This window comes from Cyclopterus lumpus, chromosome 7 (genome assembly GCF_009769545.1).
Source record: "Cyclopterus lumpus isolate fCycLum1 chromosome 7, fCycLum1.pri, whole genome shotgun sequence".
Taxonomy (NCBI): Eukaryota; Metazoa; Chordata; class Actinopteri; order Perciformes; family Cyclopteridae; genus Cyclopterus; species Cyclopterus lumpus.
Window position 1 is genome coordinate 20,258,923 of NC_046972.1, and position 23,901 is coordinate 20,282,823.

The 23,901-nt window shown below is 43.6% G+C and overlaps 1 protein-coding gene across 3 annotated transcripts in view; it reads right to left on the reverse strand.

Annotated features, from left to right (window-relative positions):
* Positions 1-22,150, reverse strand: part of grm4 (glutamate receptor, metabotropic 4) — a 70,213-nt gene extending 48,063 nt beyond the window's left edge. The window contains exons 1-2 of one of the 3 annotated variants that reach the window (XM_034537789.1): positions 22,124-22,150; positions 4,122-4,338 (exon numbers count right to left, since the gene is read on the reverse strand). In XM_034537789.1, coding sequence (XP_034393680.1) covers positions 4,122-4,233 — 112 coding nt within the window. In that variant the 5' untranslated portion in view covers positions 4,234-4,338; positions 22,124-22,150. Of the gene's footprint in view, positions 1-4,121; positions 4,339-20,558; positions 20,596-22,123 lie in introns of those variants that run through there. The other 2 variants (XM_034537788.1, XM_034537786.1) reach the window with 2 other exon arrangements.
* Positions 22,151-23,901: the final 1,751 nt, after the last annotated feature.

Consider the following 23,901-nt stretch of genomic DNA (forward strand, 5'->3'; position numbering starts at 1 on the left):
TTTTAAATCACAGAAAATATGATTATTTTTTACCCAGGACAAAACGGCGGGGGTCAGCGAAACCCATTAAAAAAAAGTCGCACGCAGCATTCAGAAAGAAACCAAAACAATTGCGTCATAATGTCAATGTTGTGTGCGCGACGCTAATGCATCCCCTGCATTGTTGCAAAAAAAGCTGTTACAATTTAATTTAAGAGTTGGCACATATCGCTCACATTTTGTGATAAGTGCCATCTGGATTATCAGAACACTGTCGAGAACACATAATAACTTAATTTTGAGTCTAAACATTCATGGTTACACATTTGTTCACGGTGGATGCTGCAAGTTTGCCGTATTTAGAGGAGACAAAACTGCCGTTCAGAATTTTCACTCCGTCTCAAACTTCTTTGAGGGCCAAACGCACAAAAAAAGGCAAAAACGGCAGAAACATGCGAGTGCCCCCTCAATTGTCTTAATTGTCTTTTCTCACTCTTTCCAGCTCGAGTTCATGCTTCCTCTCACACAACTCTAAAGGTTACTTTCAACCCCCCCATCCAATGACATCGTACCGTCATCTGTAACATCCAACGCAACTCCTCAAAAATACCACACACACACACACACACACACGCTAATAGCCTATTCAGTTAAGTTTATTAAATAATGGCTTTTTAAAGGGTTAAAAATAATAAATAAATAAATGGGCTTTTGGAAAGCAAATGGACAGACGGTAAAACTAAATGGATATTTGAATGGCTGGAAAACTTTGGATATTTTTTATTATTATTCTGCCCCTTTTTTAATTTTTTTTCAAATTAGGCCAGACATTGTGACATTTGTCCTCCAGCTAGCCTGAAAGAGAAACGTTAAACTGCTGTACGCTGTGAAGTAGAAGGCCATCATATATATTTATGACAACAAACTGCTCTTAATTGTGACTCTTTATTTATTCCTCGGCCCATTATGTACCGTTTCTTATAAACATCAGTTAGACATATTTGAACATCAATGTATCACCATACATTCATAACAAATACCACAGAGAGACTAGCTTTAGATTGTGCTGGAAAAGACAACTGAATCTTCTCACAGGAACACCAGCTGCAGCGTGTTGATTTTAGGATATCACAAGGATATGGATGTTGGGAGCATCTGGTCGGTCTGTGGGTCGACACATCTGCTTCTCTGCGAGGCGAAAGAAAAGCATCTCGGACTGAAATGGCCTCGAAAACAAATAAAGCACAAAGTCGTGCTGAGATTCTTCTTCCTTTTTTCTTTTCCAAAGAAATCTACATTTACAATGATACAACAACTCTGTTTTAAGAGGATAAAACCGTGTTGGTCCTACTTTTGCAAACAGCTTGCCCTTTCTAGTTATATACAGCTTCCAAGATGTTAATTTGTATGAAATAAATAATAAAGAATCTACATAGTTATACTTCTACTTCAGCCATTCGCAGCTACATTCCCCCCACAGTGGAAACAGGTCCGCTGTGACATTAGGTGGGCGAGACTGCAGCTCAGCACGGCCTTCGGCTGGTTAATGAGATAGAACATTTGGCCGGTTTCTGATCCGGCTGTTTTATTATGTGAGCAGACAACTGCAGAACCCGTTTAGCAGCCAAATACCTGTGTGGCTTTTGGTTTTGGCAGCGGAATATTCATAATATTCACATATTTAACATAGCCAATGTTACGCGGAGCCTTGACATAATACGCAGGCGGTAATGTAAGGACATTACAGGCTTCACTCGTCCCCAGACGTCGGGGGGTTAATTTCTAAATCCCATGAGGTCCTCTGCTAATACGAGCTCTGTGTGAATAAGGCTTAAGACTGTCTGGTGCCCCGTCGGTCATCTATAAAGACGGCGGTTTGACCCCTCTGTGCCGAGACTTTAACAACTAGAAGCAATCCTCTTCTTGTGGTTCACGCTTTGGTCTTCGTGACATTCAGGAAACTGTTGATCAAACCAGACAGCGATTAGGCCGCAAACTCAAGCTGAGGCCCCTGACCTGGAGCCGGGCGAGTGTATTGTGACGGATTACTGTCTATCACACATCACTGCACGATGACCTCTTTCTTTAGTCTGCATTTTTTTTTAAATTTACTTATAGATTCAACTTTGGACGATAACAAAAGCTGTGAAATGCACGTGGGTTGCACATACGGTCACCAGATGTGACTTTAAAACGGACCGAAGCCTCCTCATCTCTCTTCGGTTCCCTGCGTTTTGTTTTTGCTTCTTTTTCTTTTTTAGTCAGTTATCGTGCGAAGACTTTAATCAAACCGGTTCTAATTGGTTGCACACGCACAGATGCTGTAAGACTTTGCTTTTTTTCGGCAGTTGGATTATAACTCAGGACAGGTAAACGCGACGCCAGGACCATTAGACAATTAAACGATGTCCAATTTAGTCTGAATCGCCCGAAGTTAATGAGCATTTGCCGTGTGCAGTGGCTGTATTTTGTGGAAATTGCTCCGCTTTTCAATAAATTTTGCAGAGTACTAAGGGCCCCAGAACGCCGATTTAATCCCAACACAACATACCAAACCTAATCTCCATGTTAAAAATACATAACCGACATGATGCAACGAGCGCATGTTCCCCAAAACGTTCCTAATTAAGACCTGAACCCTTAGAAAGTATCAGATCTCTGTGGCTAGACACACACACGCGCTGGAATTAAGAGTTTTCAGGATGTCAAGCATTCATGACTGAATTGGGGCTCCATTTAATGAAAGGCTGTGCTGAGTGACTCAAAGGCCCCTTTAGGGATTCTACAGCTGTGCTTGAGAAAACAACATATGCAGAGCAGGTTATCCTTTTCATCGTCAAAGGTATTTATATCCCTGAAACACGTTGTATGATTACAACCTGTTGTATCGCAGCTGTGTTTTTAAATGCCTTTCCTGTCTCATTTAAGTCCTATTTTGATTGTTTACACTGTTTTACGGTTTTCACCTAATGCCACCGACTCGTTTATTTCATATTCTATTTCTATCTTTCACAGATATCTGCATCAATCTGTATTTTATTCCAAAAAGATTTCAACAGATTTTATATTTTACTTAAATCAAATCCATATGCAACATAAGGCCTTAATGAGCATTGAACACCAGTGTCTTTAAAGTATCTTTTTTGTCTTCTTTTTTTAAAGAGGAAAAAGCTCAAATCATATTGAAACTGTCATGTTGGGTTTTGAGTCCCTTTTGCATGGGCTGTTAGGCACATAGGCACATAGGCAGCTGAGCTGGACAGACGGGAGGGCTCTCTCTCCCTCTTTCCCTCTTTCTCTCTCTCTCTCTCTCTCTCTCTCTCTCTCTCTCTCTCTCTCTCTCTCTCTCTCTCTCCACACACGAGTAATCTGCTGCTGGTTCTTCTGTACGACGGCCGGTGATGGGCTGCAGCTTAGAGCTGGCAGGAGAGAAAGGGACGGCGGTGGCACCGAGAGTACTGGACATGTCGGTAGTAATTACACTCGGCTTCACAAAGGGTCAAGGGTCGGACTGAACGTGCGGCCGGCAGCTCCCTGCTCCAAACCGACTGTATTCCCGACACCGTACAGTACCATCTCCTCGTCCCTGAAGACATATTTATACGTCTTATTCTACCACATGATTAATGTGAAACGAGAGCCAGTCATCAGCCTAGCCAAGTTTCTATTGTATTCAGTTACAGTACTTTATTATGTTATTCGATAGAACTACTGCACCATAAGGTGTTTTTGGACCAGGAGGAACTTTTTCATAGTTAAGAACTTAGTTCTAAGAACCCCCATTTCTATTGAGTCAGCACTGCAAGAACACCGACTTTTTTAGCTCCTATTTCAGAGTAGGTACTCTCCCAGCACAAGAGGAGCCATTACATAAGGGTAACGGATTGAATGAATCCACATCTAAGCGCAGGATCCTTCAGCACCAAACAAACTGTTCTTCTCTCGAAAAAATAGCAACTGTCGCATGAGCACCGACCTAAATAAGTGGATTGGGATAAGTTGGCCTCCTGTTTAAAGATGTCCAATCAGAGGGAAACCCCTCTCTGTGGTTCTCAAAATGAAATGGACGACGGGTACCGCTCTCACATCAGTCCCGACGAACCCCTGGGAGGCTTGAAGGAAATGTTTGAGGGAACACTCACCGTCCTCTCTGGACTTTTGAATAAACGCATCGACGCCACTTTCTCCGTAGTTCCCCTCGGAGGCCACCGTGGAGACGTAGTTCCAGCGCATGGCTTTGACAATGTCCACCATGGCCTGGGCCTGGTAGGTGTCCGGCGGCACCACCCGGGAGAAGAAGTCGTAGCGGGTGTTATCACTCAGTTCCGGAGCTGTGGAGGCGTAGCTCACCTGAGGGATCTGAGGGAGAGAGAGATAGAGATGTGTGGGTTACACACTGTCTAACGTATGAATAATGCAATACATGTGCAAACGCATGACTATGATATGACACCTAACATCTGCCGAACGGCTCCACGGTTGTTTTTTCACCCGCCACAGTTGGCGCGCTGTTGTTTTAAATAGACCCGATCATCACGGGCTCAGCTGTAGCTAAAATATGCCTTTCCCCACCGGTGGAGCAACACGAAGCTGCTGTGGAATTCACACTCGTCTCCGACATCATGTGAGGTTTGAAGAACATATGATTCGCCGTCGGAGCTTCATTAATACCCCGTGCTCTTGTCATAAATCACAAAGCCGTTATTGTTTGATATGAAAGGCTAGAAAACTATAAGTATGATTTTACATTATTGTATTACTTGCAACAGTTAGAGATCAGTGAGCTCGACTGTTGGGAGATACGATGGAACATCAGGAAGTCAAACTTATTGAATTGTAACTGCTTAAAATAATCTTGATATTCTTGTCAATTAATTCTGATATTTTTATGTTTTGTTTAAAAAAATGCATTAATGAGATGTGAAAACAGCTTTGCTGTAGATGGTAATTTTCAGAGTTATGCTCTGTTAGTTATTCTCCAGGAGACTTTTTTTCGCCCTTTTCCACCAAAATTCACACGTATGCAGGTTGTTTTTTTAACATGAAAAAAACCTGTAAAATACGATAGACTGTGTGCTGTTGCACGGGCCTCACTGCTTTTCTTTTCCTGGTGTGTCAAACGGTGACTTTCTTCTTCTTTTATTTAGTTTCTGTAGAGCTTGAGTGAAGTTTGATGATCAGCGAAGGTAGAATTACTGTTGTCTGACTGGAGTCTGGTTTTCCTTTTGTACATTTCTACAATTATAATACTTTTCCAAATTCCTGTTGATTTTATTTACACTCCAACGTCACAAAGCATCGCACCAGAAAAAGGGGATAAAAATAAGCATTTCCACTCACTGCCGATGAAGGCTAGTCGATAAAAAGCCTACTGCAGAGTCATAGAACCCCTTTCCACTGAAGGCAGGATGTCAGTGGGTTTTTTGTTGAGTGGAAAAGTAGTTTGAGTTGGTATAAAATGTTATTAAAGTTATTTCAGATTTATTCTTTTCATGGCTTCTGTGCTGCAGTCTGGAAGTAAACTGACCAGAGTTTATGACCTTCATTAATGTGTTTCATGGTTTAACTTCAAATATGGACATTTCCTGCTTTTTTTTTTGGTCCCGATTCTCCAGGGTTGATGAATAGAAAATATGGGCACGTGCGTATACCTTTTACAGGATACTAATTGCCAATCATTGATGATATTGACAGATACGGATCCCTTTGTGGTTTTGATTATACAGCTGCCAACGTCCCAGAAAATCATTTCAACGGCTCTGAAGTCAATGTGAACCATCAAAAACTATAAATGTTATCCTTTTTAGTCTGTTATAGTGATTAATGATGTCCTGATCGCATATATTTTACTGAATATTGGCGAATAACATAATAATTTCACACTGGATCGACAGCGGTCCACTACAGCAGAGTACTTGTCCTGAAGCCACTTCTGCCTTTTAAAGACGTCTTAATCCCAGAAAGTGTCATTTTTACAGTGGAAAAAAGTAACACAAATTAAACATAATGTTGAAAAATTATATTTTTAGGAATCATCTGGACATTAAAAAATCAAATACAGTTAGCCACATCCAACTCCGTCCCATGCCGTATTCTTTTCTTTCTGAATTCTTTCAGTAAAATGTTCAAAGATAAATAAGGACTTTGCCTTCTCGTTGCATGACTGACACTTGAATGAAATGTTGTTTATCCTTTCCAAATACTATTTGTCATGGTACCCCAGAGACACTTTGGGGATTTTGACAAATACTGTCACCTCTTGAGCGACCGAGATGGAGGTCGGTGCCAATCATGAATATGACACCGAGAAACACTTAAACACTCAATTAAAACATGAATTTGTTCCAGCTAAGAAGACGGGCCCCTTTTTTTCCCATGCGCTTTGATTAAATCAGAATTTTCAAAAAATGTTATGTGCATAGCGCATAGGGGGGAGAGAGTTACATTACATCCCTGCAATGCTCCATCAAAGTAAACTTTACCCTCCAACACTTTACAGATATTGACTGCATTCTGCCTCACCTCACACAGCGAAGGCCTTTAAAGTGGTCACGCCCCTATTCGGAGCACAGGTGTTCAATCTGTACCCGTGACCCACAGCTCCTACCAACGCGGAGCCTCCGGTTGAAGCCCCGATGCACAACATACAGTAAATGAATGTCAAACACATCCCCTTGAGTCTTTTTTAGTTTGGAGTTGTGCTTCACCACCGCAAGGCGCGGCTTCAGATGTCGTGACTTGCGACCACATGCCGGGTCAAAAGCCGCCTCGTTAACTTGATTCCCTTTCTGGGGGCAGAAAAGGGAGATCTTGTTTGTGCGCTAATGGACCATTGTGCATGTTGCATGTCGGCCTCCCGCGCTGACGGCCCTTGGTCGTCGCCCCGCGCCGCGTGCTCGCTTCATTTCTCCGTCGGTTGACTTGTTAAGAGCCAGAATCGCTTGTGCGAATCACTCCGCCTCGTGAACTGTGAGCGCTGATTGACATCCGAGTCGCGCTTCATGCTCGAGTCCCTGGACTTGCGGATTGGCAGCAGGCAACACAACTTGTTGATTTGCAACACCTGACCTCCTGACCCCCACTCCCCTTAGGTTTGCTGACTTCATTTAAGCCTCGGCGCCGGCAGGCGGCACTCCTCTCCTTCCATTTTCCGTCTGTGTCTCTCTCCCTCTTGTCACCAGTAAAAGTGAGAACCTGTTCCAATTCTTTCCTCGCGCTGCTTTGACGTCATACGACGGGGATCTGGCAATCTAAAAAATGTGCTGTGCGAAGGTGTTAATAATGTCTCCTTTTAGACTATTTCAATGTTCTATCTTAAAGCACACGGCAGCACACTGATCGTTGTGCACCATTATTTAATTAATGTTGGATGTGGTTATATTTAGCTAAATAAGTATAGTACGTTTTATTAAGTGAAAGTGTATATAAATGTCACCCAGCAGCATGAATGTAACCCTCCTCCCATGGGGGCTTTTTAAAAAAAAAATTTAAAACACAGAGAACTTATCATCAGGAACGTCGCCTGTAACATTCAGTCCAGTTGCTGGCATGAATTTACACTAAAGTGTAATGTAGTTTAGTAGCTGAGTAATTGAACATTGGTTTTAGGAAATCTTGTCTGAAAAATATCTTGAGTAAATGTTTTTTTTCCCCCTGATTTTGAAATATTGCGCTCTCGCTCTCCCTCTCTCTCTTTCTAGGTGTTTTGTGGTGACGCCGTGGCATGTTGAGTCCCATATCTGCCAAACAAGCGGGGAGCTGCCCCGTGTTGTATTTCTCACCTGAGAGATTTCTCACCGCTGCAACAATCACACAGTTGCAGCGTTCTGTCGAGAAGCGGGACAGGCAGGGCTTATCGTGTGTTTGTGTTTGTGTTTGTGTCTCGCTCACTGGACTACGGCTCATTATACTTGCAGCCAGAGGTAAAGATCTTAGCAGGTTGTTCATAAATGTTCTTGTGGCGGTGAAGCTGCATGCACTCCCCATCTGTTCAGGCTGAGCTGCGATGTCCTCTGATGTGAGCTCTTTGTGACCCCGTCGCCTCATACAGAGTATACCAATTCACCATGTCACCCCCCCACCCTCAAGTTTATAGAATTTCTTAAATCTGCACACCCGCCCACCCCCCCTGCCCCCTCCAACACCATTCATTTTAAGTGCCACTGGGCTTGGGAAATATGTTTAATTGCTGTAATGTGAGTCTCAAGCAGATTTATGATGCAGATTTGACGTTCAAATCGTTTGCTTTAAATAACTGTGCTTTTTTTTTTTATTATTCAATGAGCTCATTTGGCATCGCATCAATGCAGGAGTAATGATGCTCATTAGAACTGTAAGGAAATATTGTACATCTGTACTGTTTGCTGGAGAGAAAAAAAGAAAATAATCAAAAGCTTTCGTCAGGCTCTGGAAATGTTCCAGTAAATACTTCCTGCAAATATGTTAGCAGCAGTATATATTTCATCTATAAAAAAAAAAAAACGCAAAGAAAAAGTTTTGCATGAAATTCATTCAGAGTTAACTTGTGGAGAATCGTTGGCCATTAGACTCCAAGTCCTAATTAGGGAAGTTGTGATGCCATGGTTTCTACTGAAATACAATATTCCCACAGTCTAGAGACGGGTTGTGGTGGCGAAAATGTTGGCTGAAAATCTGGGATGATGAGGGTCAAAAAGAAAAGAAGGATTCTAAATTTTACAGCAATGATATGATTGTGTTTGTGAGAACGTGGCAACATCTGTACGGTTTAAGAGTCAACGCCCAGAGTCAGCTGGTCCGGGACCAGGCGCCGTTGTATTTGGACTAGATAAAATATGAGAAATATGAAATAGTTTATAGTTTAACTGCCGCAGCTTTGTAATCCTAACCCTGATGTCAACAGAGAAGAGAATAGAGCTGAAACAAGTGGTTTCAATAACCACAGATAAAGTGCCTTCACACAAATTTCTCTTTTTAGAAAGCTTTACGAAACATTGAAAAAAAAAGCAGCTGGAGAATCACAGTTAGCGTTAATTAGCTTGCTAGCTAAGTTTAATGAAATAAGATAACGATGGTTATTTCATCCGTCGAAATCAACAGCACTCAAATGAGTAGCTCACTGTTGTTTACTTCGGCGTGGAAATCAAGAGAACCGTTGTTTCAAAAATGATCCTCAATGTGCTAGCATGCGCAGCGCTAGCATGCGCAGCGCTAGCATGCGCAGCGCTAGCATGCGCAGCGCTAGCATGCGCAGCGCTAGCATGCGCAGCGCTAGCATGCGCAGCGCTAGCATGCGCAGCGCTAGCATGCGCAGCGCTAGCATGCGCAGCGCTAGCATGCGCAGCGCTAGCATGCGCAGCGCTAGCATGCGCAGCGCTAGCATGCGCAGCGCTAGCATGCGCAGCGCTAGCATGCGCAGCGCTAGCATGCGCAGCGCTAGCATGCGCAGCGCTAGCATGCGCAGCGCTAGCATGCGCAGCGCTAGCATGCGCAGCGCTAGCATGCGCAGCGCTAGCATGCGCAGCGCTAGCATGCGCAGCGCTAGCATGCGCAGCGCTAGCATGCGCAGCGCTAGCATGCGCAGCGGCAGAAACCAAGAGGGCCGGGGTTTAGCTAGTGGTTAGGTATCCTTGAGGGGAAACTACAACCACCCCGATAACGGTGCCGTGGCTTCTAATTCACAGGATGTTTTTACTCCGGGTTCTCACGTTCGCGTAGAGGCGAATGTGGTTTGCTCTCACAGGAGCTCCGCAGAGCAAAATGGCTGACACTCGCGGGCACCTTCAGGCACACCCGGTGTAGTCTTCACCATTCAATTAGGAAGCAGTTGAACGTTACACTGGATGTTATCCAAGGTGAAGCCTCCAGTCAGTGAATCTCCACGGTGAAGATTACTATTCTCCCCGCGTGATAAGTGAAACAATGCTCTTCCTGGCATACTGATGGATCAAACTATTGTGTTGGAGAGCATTTTGATGTGCTTTCTTATTTTCAGCCACTCAACAGTTTCAGTGTTTGCGTCATTAAGAAACTTTGTTTCAGGCGAGTAAAGAAAGAAAAAAAACTGCAGAACCAATCTGCTGAGTCATAAAGCGCATTGATGTTTTTCAACCTATTGCTACTGAAATCAATATGGTGAGACTAAAGTGAACAATGCAAGCTCCTCACAGATGCTCGGGCCAAGGATCTAACATCCCCCCCCCCCCCCCCACACACACACACACACACACACACACACACCTCTGCAAGGTATCATCATGGCTAACTTCATATTTTCCAACATTCCCTCCACACCACTCTATAATATTTCCTCCAGATTAAAAGCCTTGAATTGTTTTCGGAGGGCGGTTTTGCCTTTAACCTGCCACATTTCATTCTTGTGGTATGAAGCTCATCTCTAAAGGCCTTCACGCAACAACGGCGTGACGGATAAACACAACGAAAATGTGACATACTGCAAATATTTTTGCATCAAAACTATTCATACTGGCGGTGATGCAAATTTACGACAGCATTAGCACTTTTTCAGTCAAAGGTTTGAGTAGATTTGCGCAGGCGGACCAACTACCAGGATCCTATTAAACCAGGTAAATTGTCATATAGCCTAAACTACTGTGAGCTAATTTATTGAGTTTAATGAATTTGAGTTCCCTCTGGTAAACAGTTATGCAGCGTATATGTATAGGGCTTTTATTGTGAAAGGAAGTGGATCTGGCAGATGTGGTCCCATTGTCAGGGTTGAAAGTAGTGATAACGCTTTAAATTGTTCTGCTCAACGTGATCGGTTGATGGATTTATTCGAGCTCAGAAAAGTCAACGTCCCTTTCTTTCTCCGCGTAATATTTCTCATTCTGTGTGAAAGTACACACGACAAAAAAAATCAATTGGAAAGAAAAATATTATACGTGAGCAAAGGACGAGACCCATGTGTGACAATAAAAGTTGATTTAAAAACCGTCACCCCATTTTCACTGAACTCTGCTATGCCAACAAATACAGTCGAAGCCCCTAATGGCCAGTGTACATTGATAAAGTAAGAATGCAACTCACTGACAGCAATCTGTAACGTAATCATAAATCAATGAGCAGCCTTTGTACACGCTGTAATCCCTGATTCTGGCTGGATTACGCCTAGCGTAAAAGTGACGGATTGTCTCTCACTGCGTCAGACCGGCTCTATCGTGGACGTATAAAGGGCGGAGTAAATGCTCAGTTAAAGAATGAGTATGTAACCAGCTCATAGATAGTCATTTCAATGTTCATGTTTACTCACTCCAACTGATGTGTTTGTCCTCTTTCTAACCATTCATCCATTCTGCTTTGCTCTCTACGCCTTTTAAAGTGCTTGAAAGGCACTTTAACAGCGTTCAGGGCACCCAGTGTCCATAATTAATTAATAAGTTTGTGTTCTGCAAATACTCATCTTTCTTTTAACTCTCTCCATTTAATAATGCATGCTCTCAATTTAATATTGTCTAATATATTGTATTTAATTGTATTTAAAAAAAACAACCTAAAGCCTTATCAATACTTTCTTTTGACCCTCCCTTTGACCTTGAACAAATACAGCCGCTCTCTTCTTTCTAAGAGCACTCTTTCTCCCAGATGAGTGCACCGAGCTCCATCTCTGCGGCTCCTGAAGGAGTCGAGCGCCGCAACATTTTTCACCGCACTTCCAATTACAAATAATAGTCTTGACAACAGCGGATGATGTGCACGAAATGACACGATGCCCAGTCTTACTCCACTGACCGCTCCGAGCTCTGTTACGCACGGCCGAGTCGGTTTTCACACACGACGAGGTCAGCCGTTGTTACTCCTGCAACCGAATGGGCGAACGACGTGCCTGCAGTTTTGTTTTTCCACACCACATTAAAAAAAAATATATTGAGTTTATATATTAAGCATTTGTTTGTGTCTCTTTGTCCAGTTGACAGTCGAGATATAAATTGAACAAAGATTTGATAGTGTGGCTGCTTTGTTCCAAAAATATTTGTCCGGATACATTTTGAAATCCATATAAATAATTCAGAAAAGAATCACTGCTGTGCCATTTTTGGAGACCGTCGTATCGTTCCCGCTAACGCTTTACAGTCTGAAAGCATCTTAACTCAACATTCAAGAAGGTTAACGGGTGATTTTTTGGCAAGGTCGTAGTGTGCACTTCCACCAATTAAAGCCTCACACATAGTTTGGAGTTTGGCCTTCAGGCTCTCTTCCACATTCACAGGCGGTCTAGTTACGGCAACCGGGTACTTTTCATGGTGGTTTAGCTTCGTGGTCCATGTGTCAGCAGCAGGAGAGCGAGAGACTGAACTTGAAAGCAGGTGTCCCACGGCAATAACAATATTAAATCCAGAGCACAAATCACTAATTTGAGGGCACAAATTAGTGATTCGAGAGCACAAATTGCACGGCTGGAGCGCGACTCCACTACTGTTCCCTTCTGTTGGCTAGCAGCGCGGTGTTGATGCCTCAACTTTAGTGTTCTTAATAAAAATCCAATTCTTTATGGATTCAGGAGACACGAAAGCCCCAGACAGACGGAAAGTGTGACACATTACTTTCAATAAAATGCATGTATTGTTCTCAATGGGATTGAAGCAAAGCAGACATTAATAAGGGCTGTGGTAGAACCCTTTTGGCACTGTTCCCAGTGACAGTCCACCAACAACTCCAGCAACGCTCGACTGGTTTAGTGCGCATGGAAGTATGCCTATGAGAGCTACGCTGTGTCACTCACTTGTTTGCTGCTTATATTTACCATCCACCATTTTACTCAAGTTCAAAGATTAGTAAAAGTAATACAAGTTAAAAAATAACATTTCTACTGAGCCAGACAGTCTTATTAGAAGCAGCAGTATTCTGTATTCATGAATGCACCAGGAAACGCTGAATATAATGTGCTCCATATCAACGGCTCCCTGCTTCCCTCTCCCCACACAGCCCTTGGCACCCATGTTGTTTAGATCCATAAGTGTGACAGTCATGTTTACAGCCTACTGGAAGAGGAAGATGTTCATATATGCTGTATGGTAAATGCGGGACTTCTGTGAATCTTCTGCCTGTGTGGGATTCTTTTGATTTTTCTTTTTAGAGACCAGGACATTGAGGCACGTAAAAAATGTAAAGTTAGTACATTTCTGCTTATTTTTTCCTCTGTGCTTTTACTGCTTTTATCGCTATCCTACTACATGTTTTCCTCACTGCTGTGCGAAGTAGGTACACTACTTCATCATTGTGGCAGATAGTTAAAGCTTTATTTTACATTAGAAAAGGAACTCTAAAAGGAAATTTGCCCTGTGGTTCATCTCGTGGGCTACAATAAGCGCTGCCATAAATATTAGGCTCACAATTTCAATTATCGAGAACAAAAGGTAAGATGGCCTCTTGCTCGAGGGCTCTTGGACATGTGGACAAGAGGAGCCCGGGGGTCTGAAAACCAAGCAATTAAAGCCCACCGCCAATCAAACTCTAGGTGGCTTGCAATTTCTAGATTAATCATTGAATTTTCTTGATAGAGAAAACAGATCTGATTATGCTTCTCCTACTGAACAAGTGACCTTTTGGTGTGCCTTTTTATTTCTATGGAGAACAACATGTTTGAGGGTTGGAGCGTATTTGATTAATCGCGTTGTGTGCAACTTCCACCTTATTTTCCAGGGTTAAACTATCGGCAGTTCGGGCACCAAACATCCTGAAGCCACTTCCACCTCAAAAGTTCCAAGACCTGATTCACCAGTTGTGCAGCTGTGAAAGCCCTGGATGTGATATGATGTACACAACCAGTCTTTACCCGTGTTTATTCAATTGCACACACACACACACACACACACAGTAGCCAGCAGCCATTTCTGCATTGTTCGGGTTCGCATAAATCTTTGTATCTCTGGAAAAAGAGAACAGACAGGCAATACTAGATTAAATGTGTTTCTTTTTCCTTCCCCCTCCATTCTTGCTGTTCCATTTCATTTTAAACCTTTTGTCACAAATAGGTAGCTCATCTTTCACACTTTGCCTCAGCAAAAACTAAACTGAAATGTTGAAATGTCGCGGCTGAATTAAATATTTGATGTGCCCTGGCACTTATTGTTTATCCCCTGTTCCCAAAGCCACTCTGTGCTGCTCCTCTACTGGGTTGTTATTCTATTTGTTAAGCTGTGGCAATCATCAATTTGGACAGTGGCGACTGTGATTAATTATCTCATCACAAATTGAATTATCACTTCCGTTAAACATGCAAATAATGTCAACTAAAGGTTGAGCATGAGATTTGAACTAAATGACGTTTGTGATAAATGAATCTCCGCATAAACAATATTGTACTTGTTCACCACACAATTTGAGTTAAATTCTAACGTTATCATGACGCGTTCACACGTAATCTCATAAAATGTAGTGTTGGTGAGAAACTTGAATACATAATAATCTATAGTAAATAGATTTTAGAGATGAATTATGACTTATTTAACTGCCTAACACTAACTCTAAGCATCTTATAATACATGATTAAAACTACTAATTTGTCTTAATCCATTTAAAAAAAAAACTTGTATTCCCTTATAATTTGAATTGTGTTTCCTTATGAAGATAAACACTATAGATGACTATCATATAGTAAAATGATATGGTTTAACTGACTTCAGAGCGGTTTAAATGATGTTAGGGACGGATGAAGCCGTGTAGACCGGCTACAATAATCAAACAAACAGATCTGTATCAATATGGATTATCAGTGATGAATAAAAGAAACATGGCCAGGGATTTATATTGGTTCCCTTTTTTCTTTTGTGCCGATCTGATCCGTGATACAGTCCGAATCGTGAGTTTTATGACCCGATGGACCCAGATTTAGAACCCCGGCATTAAAACCACACAAAGAAAGTTGCGTGTATGCTCAAATGTTGACATCAGAAGCCTTCTTTTTTTCAAATGGTCGTATTATCAAGTAGATGACACAGCGATGACAAGCCAGCCTCTTGTATTAGAGCTCTGGGAGATTGACTACTGATAATTAATAAAAAGTGAAAGATAATGAAATGTCTGAATGTGTCTGCAGTTAACACAATGGATATCTCTTTTGTATTCAACGTCCATGAACTGGTGCCCTCCTCGTCTCCTCTCCCCGGGCAACACACATTTTCTACTGCATTGGTTCAAAAGACATCAATGAAGGAAGGGGAAAAAAGGGAAATTCTCAACAGCGCCTTGGGATATGAAGGGATTTAATATTTCCGGGGAATATTCTGAACGAGTCTTGCACGCTATGTCAGATTCATTTATTCATCGATCTAGGCCAATCTTAAAAGTGTCTTAAACATCATGAGGTCAGTGGTCCCAAACCCATCTATATTATATTAGGCTGCCCGTTGTTTTTGCATACATTTCATAAATTCTTGAAGAGTTTTACATTAAACTTATTGCAATGCTTCACACCAATGAGCACTGCCAGTTTTGTTTGATAGAGCTACACTAGAAGCAGCCAGGGGTTGTTTTTTTCCCCCTCCTTCTCGATTCCTTTTCACAACTTCTTTGTATAATTACATGCCTGATTCACTCTTCTGTGTCACTGATTTTTGACATAAAAGAAATACAGCCCAAGCCAGTTCATTAAGGCTTTTGCATTTGGGGCTCCGGCTTGCTGGCATTACCCATAATGCTCAGCAGCAGACACAAACACACGTGTTGACTGACAGACAGTGTTATCGGTAGAACTGGTGATAAGAGGCCGAGAGGATGGAGCTAATTAAAAATAATGAGTTCATATCGAATCACATTTTCCTGAACATAAACCCTAACCTGATGGGAAATATCACGTTTAGAATTAAGAAATGTGTAGGAGACACATTGAAATAGGCTCATTTACAGTTTTTTCTTTTTAATTCAAATGCAGCTTATTTAAACCAGTTCCATTTCCTCCTGCATAATAACCGTGAAATTCATTCTAAATTATCACTTTTCTGTGTTAGAAAGCTAGCAGGAGATATGTTTTTTTAATACAACGGGACTGCATTAAAAAACGATATTTTTTCGTAACAGCTGCCTTAATAGCCAGTTTCCCAATATTTGGATCCATCCGGTAAAGAAAAAGCTTTTAAAAGCGTGCAAAAAAATAAATAAAACTATTTGTTGATTTAGTTTTTGGGTGAGAGGCAAGCATAAAAATAGCAGCAAATAAGAAGTATTGAATTAAAAATAAAACAAATGTTAGTTTTATAGAAGCCAGTGTTTTGTATTATCAGTATAGGTGAGGCCCTGTAATGGCTGGAAAACAGAGGAGCAACTGATCCTCAGTGGGTTTACTAGAAGAACCGGTAATCGCTTTATAAAGAGGCAAACAGCCTCTTTTCAGCCATGCTGGTTCTAGGGATGACATCGTCGGTCTGTTGGTTCATCCATCTGCCAGTTGGTCGATTGGACCACCACTTTGGTCCATACACTGAAACATCTCTGCAGCTATTGGATGGTCTGTTGTACAATTTGATAAAGATATCCATGGTGCCCAGAGGATTAATGCTAATCACCTTAGGGATCCACTGACATTACCTCTGGCGCCACCAGCAGCAGAGATTTAACTGTCCTCTGATTCTTCATCGAGGGCATCATCAGGTCAAAGTTCATTGTGTCCAGTATCGTGGTTTACTAGAAATGCACTGATTGCATTTTTCTTGTGTGAATACAATTTTTCAAAATTCTGACCTGTTATGCCAGCATGGCTACAGGCTACCTTTTTTTATTTTTAAGCACCATCCCACACAAATTATTTCAACAGTTCCATCGTCAGTCTGAAGAATTCAAATTATTAGGAAATAAAAGATTGTATTTTATTCACATGTTTTCTTTCATTTAAAATATTTTATTTAATTGGATATTATAACCAGCTTAGAGCTAGTGTTGGTACGTTAAACAGGGAATAAGTCCCTCTCTATTATCTATATTGTATTGCTATGAAAATATCCCTTCCATTACTTTTGAAAACATCATGACAGCATTATAATTGAATTCTCCCAATACTCATTATTACTGGGTAGAGCCAGAACGCATCATAATGCAAGTCAATGTAACCTCTGTAAACAGGTCACTGAGATTACTGGAATGAATGACACTATAATAAGTCTCTGATTAAGTTAGTAGTTTCAAATGTTTGTAAAATTGACATTGTGAGCTTTTTGACTCATTCACTCACCGACACTTATTGTTTGTGTGTGAAAATACTGTCCGTCTGCCTCGTGATGGTTTTACGTAGCCACACGTGTGTAAATGTGACTGGTCAGTCTCATATTTCTGATATTTTGCCGGCGTGTCTCTACTTAATATCTGCAATGACTTTGTGTTTAGTGCTAATTAGCAAATGCTAAAATACTCAACTAAAATGGTGAACATTGTAAACCTTGTTAGTGTGAGCTAAATGCTAAGTATAGCCTCACAGAGATGCTAGCATGGCTGCACCACGACTCAAAGTCCTCAATGCAAAACAAAATATTTATTTAAAGGGGTATTAATGTCTAACAGCCTGTTTGTAGAACCTGAGATGTTCTGACTGTGGTGTCACATGGCAGTGGTTTGAAAATACATCGACAGCTAGCTGCAAAATACAGTTCACAGATGATCCGTCTGTTAATATGAAAGCATGGACTCCATGCATACATCCGACTTGTATTTAGTGACACCATTCTTCTAATCTAGAATAGATAAAGACATAATCATCTAAAGTGACTGAACTCAGATAAGTTTTCCATTTGCATTTGCCAGCCACATGCACGGTCTTCTATTACAGAACATGTTCTATCTCTTATCTTAAGGAACTATCCCAGTCATACATCCTCCTCTTCTGTTCTCGACTATAGATTTACATGCATAATCCCGGTTGGACCTGATTATCCGGACATTCACTTCCCACTCCCATCCAGACGTTACCCCGTGACACCGTTATCCCACACTTAGCCATATCCCATGTATGAGACACTCATTACTCCACCCACACAGCTCCATCCTCTGTCAGCCAGATCCATTGGACAATCATGATGTGTTAAGCCCCGCCCTCGACTCGAGCGCCACATTCACACACACGGGAGCGACAGGAGAGAAGTGATTTCACCTGTTGCTCCACAGAGAAACGTGGACAAGAATGTGCGGACTCTTAAATGTCTATTGTTCACACGACATCTGAGTACGTACTGATATTGATCAGATACAAATAATAACATTAAAAGCACTTCTCCACACTTGTTGTGAACAACATGGTGACGTTATGTGTGTGTTTGAACCGCTCTTAGTCTGGGCTCAGGGTCACCGAGACATTCAAACTCCTCCATAAGGTGGCGGTTCACCGGGGAGAGAAGAAGAGGTTTACCAAGTCCTGTCGTCTCGTTATGGGATGTCGGTAGTTCAGCCGCCGTCCGGCGTGCAGCAGCTGGTTCTGAGGTTGGCCGCCTCTCCTCAGCTTTTGCATCAGTATGTTGACGGGAGTCTTACATACCGTTGGCCCCCAAGGGGCCGCTGCCTTTAAAAGGACACTATCACCCAATCCCACCGGACTAGCTGCGCTCGCTTCTATTTATACCCTCTGGCTCAGTGTTCCGTGATGTCACAGAGTTCCTGTGATGTCACTGAGATGTCACTGGGAGTTTCCCGTGATGTCACTAAGAGTTTCCGTGATGTCACTAAGAGGTCACGTGATGTCACTGAACCGAATGTTTCAAATGGAATGTTTCATCGAGGGCATCATCAGGTCAAAGTTCATTGTGTCCAGTATCGTGTCGAGAAACGTGGACAGGAATGTGCGGACTCTTAAATGTCTATTGTTCACACGACATCTGAGTACGTACTGATATTGATCAGATACAAATAACAACATTAAAAGCACTTCTCCACACTTGTTGTAAACAACATGGTGACGTTATGTGTGTGTTTGAACCGCTTTTAGTCTGGGCTCAGGGTCACTGAGTCACTCAAACTCCTCCACCGCGCTAAGGGAGAGAAGAACAGGTTTACCAAGTCCCTTCGTCTCGTTATGGGATGTCGGTAGTTCAGCCGCCGTCCGGCGTGCAGCAGGTGATTCTGTGATTGCCAGCTTCAGAACCATTCTGCTGCGTCAGTATGTTGACGGGAGTCTTACATACCGTTGGCCCCCAAGGGGCGGCTGCCTTTAAAAGGACACTATCAACCAATCCCACCGGACTAGCGGCGCTCGCTTCTATTTATACCCTCTGGCTCGGTGTTCCGTGATGTCACAGAGTTCCTGTGATGTCACTGAGAGGTCACGTGATGTCACTGAGAGGTCACGTGATGTCACTAAAAAGGTCACGTGATGTCACTAAAAAGGTCACGTGATGTCACTGGGAGTTTCCCGTGATGTCACTAAGAGTTTCCGTGATGTCACTAAGAGGTCACGTGATGTCACTGAACCGAATGTTTCAAATGGAATGTTTCATCGAGGGCATCATCAGGTCAAAGTTCATTGTGTCCAGTATCGTGTCGAGAAACGTGGACAGGAATGTGCGGACTCTTAAATGTCTATTGTTCACACGACATCTGAGTACGTAATGATATTGATCAGATACAAATAACAACATTAAAAGCACTTCTCCACACTTGTTGTGAACAACATGGTGACGTTATGTGTGTGTTTGAACCGCTCTTAGTCTGGGCTCAGGGTCACCGGGGAGAGAAGAAGAGGTTTACCAAGTCCCGTCGTCTTGTTATGGGATGTCAGTAGTTCAGCCGCCGTCCGGCGTGCAGCAGCTGGTTCTGAGGTTGGCCGCCTCTCCTCAGCTTTTGCATCAGTATGTTGACGGGAGTCTTACATACCGTTGGCCCCCAAGGGGCCGCTGCCTTTAAAAGGACACTATCACCCAATCCCACCGGACTAGCAGCGCTCGCTTCTATTTATACCCTCTGGCTCTGTGTTCCGTGATGTCACTGAGATGTCACGTGATGTCACTAAGAGTTCCTGTGATGTCACTGAGATGTCACTGGGAGTTTCCCATAATGTCACTAAGAGTTTCCGTGATGTCACTAAGAGGTCACGTGATGTCACTGAACCGAATGTTTCAAATGGAATGTTTCATCGAGGGCATCATCAGGTCAAAGTTCATTGTGTCCAGTATCAGGGAGAGAAGAAGAGGTTTACCAAGTCCCGTCGTCTCGTTATGGGATGTCGGTAGTTCAGCCGCCGTCCGACGTGCAGCAGGTGATTCTGTGATTGCCAGCTTCAGAACCATTCTGCTGCGTCAGTATGTTGACGGGAGTCTTACATACCGTTGGCCCCCAAGGGGCCGCTGCCTTTAAAAGGACACTATCACCCAATCCCACCGGACTAGCAGCGCTCGCTTCTATTTATACCCTCTGGCTCTGTGTTCCGTGATGTCACAGAGTTCCTGTGATGTCACTGAGATGTCACGTGATGTCACTAAGAGTTCCTGTGATGTCACTGAGATGTCACTGGGAGTTTCCCGTGATGTCACTAAGAGTTTCCGTGATGTCACTAAGAGGTCACGTGATGTCACTGAACTGAATGTTTCAAATGGAATGTTTCATCGAGGGCATCATCAGGTCAAAGTTCATTGTGTCCAGTATCAGGGAGAGAAGAAGAGGTTTACCAAGTCCCGTCGTCTCGTTATGGGATGTCGGTAGTTCAGCCGCCGTCCGGCGTGCAGCAGGTGATTCTGTGATTGCCAGCTTCAGAACCATTCTGCTGCGTCAGTATGTTGACGGGAGTCTTACATACCGTTGGCCCCCAAGGGGCCGCTGCCTTTAAAAGGACACTATCAACCAATCCCCACCGGACTAGCGGCGCTCGCTTCTATTTATACCCTCTGGCTCGGTGTTCCGTGATGTCACAGAGTTCCTGTGATGTCACTGAGAGGTCACGTGATGTCACTAAAAAGGTCACGTGATGTCACTGGGAGTTTCCCGTGATGTCACTAAGAGTTTCCGTGATGTCACTAAGAGGTCACGTGATGTCACTGAACCGAATGTTTCAAATGGAATGTTTCATCGAGGGCATCATCAGGTCAAAGTTCATTGTGTCCAGTATCGTGTCGAGAAACGTGGACAGGAATGTGCGGACTCTTAAATGTCTATTGTTCACATGACATCTGAGTACGTACTGATATTGATCAGATACAAATAACAACATTAAAAGCACTTCTCCACACTTGTTGTGAACAACATGGTGACGTTATGTGTGTGTTTGAACCGCTCTTAGTCTGGGCTCAGGGTCACCGGGGAGAGAAGAAGAGGTTTACCAAGTCCCGTCGTCTTGTTATGGGATGTCAGTAGTTCAGCCGCCGTCCGGCGTGCAGCAGCTGGTTCTGAGGTTGGCCGCCTCTCCTCAGCTTTTGCATCAGTATGTTGACGGGAGTCTTACATACCGTTGGCCCCCAAGGGGCCGCTGCCTTTAAAAGGACACTATCACCCAATCCCACCGGACTAGCAGCGCTCGCTTCTATTTATACCCTCTGGCTCTGTGTTCCGTGATGTCACTGAGATGTCACGTGATGTCACTAAGAGTTCCTGTGATGTCACTGAGATGTCACTGGGAGTTTCCCGTGATGTCACTAAGAGTTTCCGTGATGTCACTAAGAGGTCACGTGATGTCACTGAACCAAATGTTTCAAATGGAATGTTTCATCGAGGGCATCATCAGGTCAAAGTTCATTGTGTCCAGTATCAGGGAGAGAAGAAGAGGTTTACCAAGTCCCGTCGTCTCGTTATGGGATGTCGGTAGTTCAGCCGCCGTCCGACGTGCAGCAGGTGATTCTGTGATTGCCAGCTTCAGAACCATTCTGCTGCGTCAGTATGTTGACGGGAGTCTTACATACCGTTGGCCCCCAAGGGGCCGCTGCCTTTAAAAGGACACTATCACCCAATCCCACCGGACTAGCAGCGCTCGCTTCTATTTATACCCTCTGGCTCTGTGTTCCGTGATGTCACAGAGTTCCTGTGATGTCACTGAGATGTCACGTGATGTCACTAAGAGTTCCTGTGATGTCACTGAGATGTCACTGGGAGTTTCCCGTGATGTCACTAAGAGTTTCCGTGATGTCACTAAGAGGTCACGTGATGTCACTGAACCGAATGTTTCAAATGGAATGTTTCATCGAGGGCATCATCAGGTCAAAGTTCATTGTGTCCAGTATCAGGGAGAGAAGAAGAGGTTTACCAAGTCCCGTCGTCTCGTTATGGGATGTCGGTAGTTCAGCCGCCGTCCGGCGTGCAGCAGGTGATTCTGTGATTGCCAGCTTCAGAACCATTCTGCTGCGTCATTATGTTGACGGGAGTCTTACATACCGTTGGCCCCCAAGGGGCCGCTGCCTTTAAAAGGACACTATCAACCAATCCCCACCGGACTAGCGGCGCTCGCTTCTATTTATACCCTCTGGCTCGGTGTTCCGTGATGTCACAGAGTTCCTGTGATGTCACTGAGAGGTCACGTGATGTCACTAAAAAGGTCACGTGATGTCACTGGGAGTTTCCCGTGATGTCACTAAGAGGTCACGTGATGTCACTGAACCGAATGTTTCAAATGGAATGTTTCATCGAGGGCATCATCAGGTCAAAGTTCATTGTGTCCAGTATCGTGTCGAGAAACGTGGACAGGAATGTGCGGACTCTTAAATGTCTATTGTTCACATGACATCTGAGTACGTACTGATATTGATCAGATACAAATAACAACATTAAAATCACTTCTCCACACTTGTTGTGAACAACATGGTGACGTTATGTGTGTGTTTGAACCGCTCTTAGTCTGGGCTCAGGGTCACCGGGGAGAGAAGAAGAGGTTTACCAAGTCCCGTCGTCTTGTTATGGGATGTCAGTAGTTCAGCCGCCGTCCGGCGTGCAGCAGCTGGTTCTGAGGTTGGCCGCCTCTCCTCAGCTTTTGCATCAGTATGTTGACGGGAGTCTTACATACCGTTGGCCCCCAAGGGGCCGCTGCCTTTAAAAGGACACTATCACCCAATCCCACCGGACTAGCAGCGCTCGCTTCTATTTATACCCTCTGGCTCTGTGTTCCGTGATGTCACTGAGATGTCACGTGATGTCACTAAGAGTTCCTGTGATGTCACTGAGATGTCACTGGGAGTTTCCCGTGATGTCACTAAGAGTTTCCGTGATGTCACTAAGAGGTCACGTGATGTCACTGAACCGAATGTTTCAAATGGAATGTTTCATCGAGGGCATCATCAGGTCACAGTTCATTGTGTCCAGTATCAGGGAGAGAAGAAGAGGTTTACCAAGTCCCGTCGTCTCGTTATGGGATGTCGGTAGTTCAGCCGCCGTCCGACGTGCAGCAGGTGATTCTGTGATTGCCAGCTTCAGAACCATTCTGCTGCGTCAGTATGTTGACGGGAGTCTTACATACCGTTGGCCCCCAAGGGGCCGCTGCCTTTAAAAGGACACTATCACCCAATCCCACCGGACTAGCAGCGCTCGCTTCTATTTATACCCTCTGGCTCTGTGTTCCGTGATGTCACAGAGTTCCTGTGATGTCACTGAGATGTCACGTGATGTCACTAAGAGTTCCTGTGATGTCACTGAGATGTCACTGGGAGTTTCCCGTGATGTCACTAAGAGTTTCCGTGATGTCACTAAGAGGTCACGTGATGTCACTGAACCGAATGTTTCAAATGGAATGTTTCATCGAGGGCATCATCAGGTCAAAGTTCATTGTGTCCAGTATCAGGGAGAGAAGAAGAGGTTTACCAAGTCCCGTCGTCTCGTTATGGGATGTCGGTAGTTCAGCCGCCGTCCGACGTGCAGCAGGTGATTCTGTGATTGCCAGCTTCAGAACCATTCTGCTGCGTCAGTATGTTGACGGGAGTCTTACATACCGTTGGCCCCCAAGGGGCCGCTGCCTTTAAAAGGACACTATCACCCAATCCCACCGGACTAGCAGCGCTCGCTTCTATTTATACCCTCTGGCTCTGTGTTCCGTGA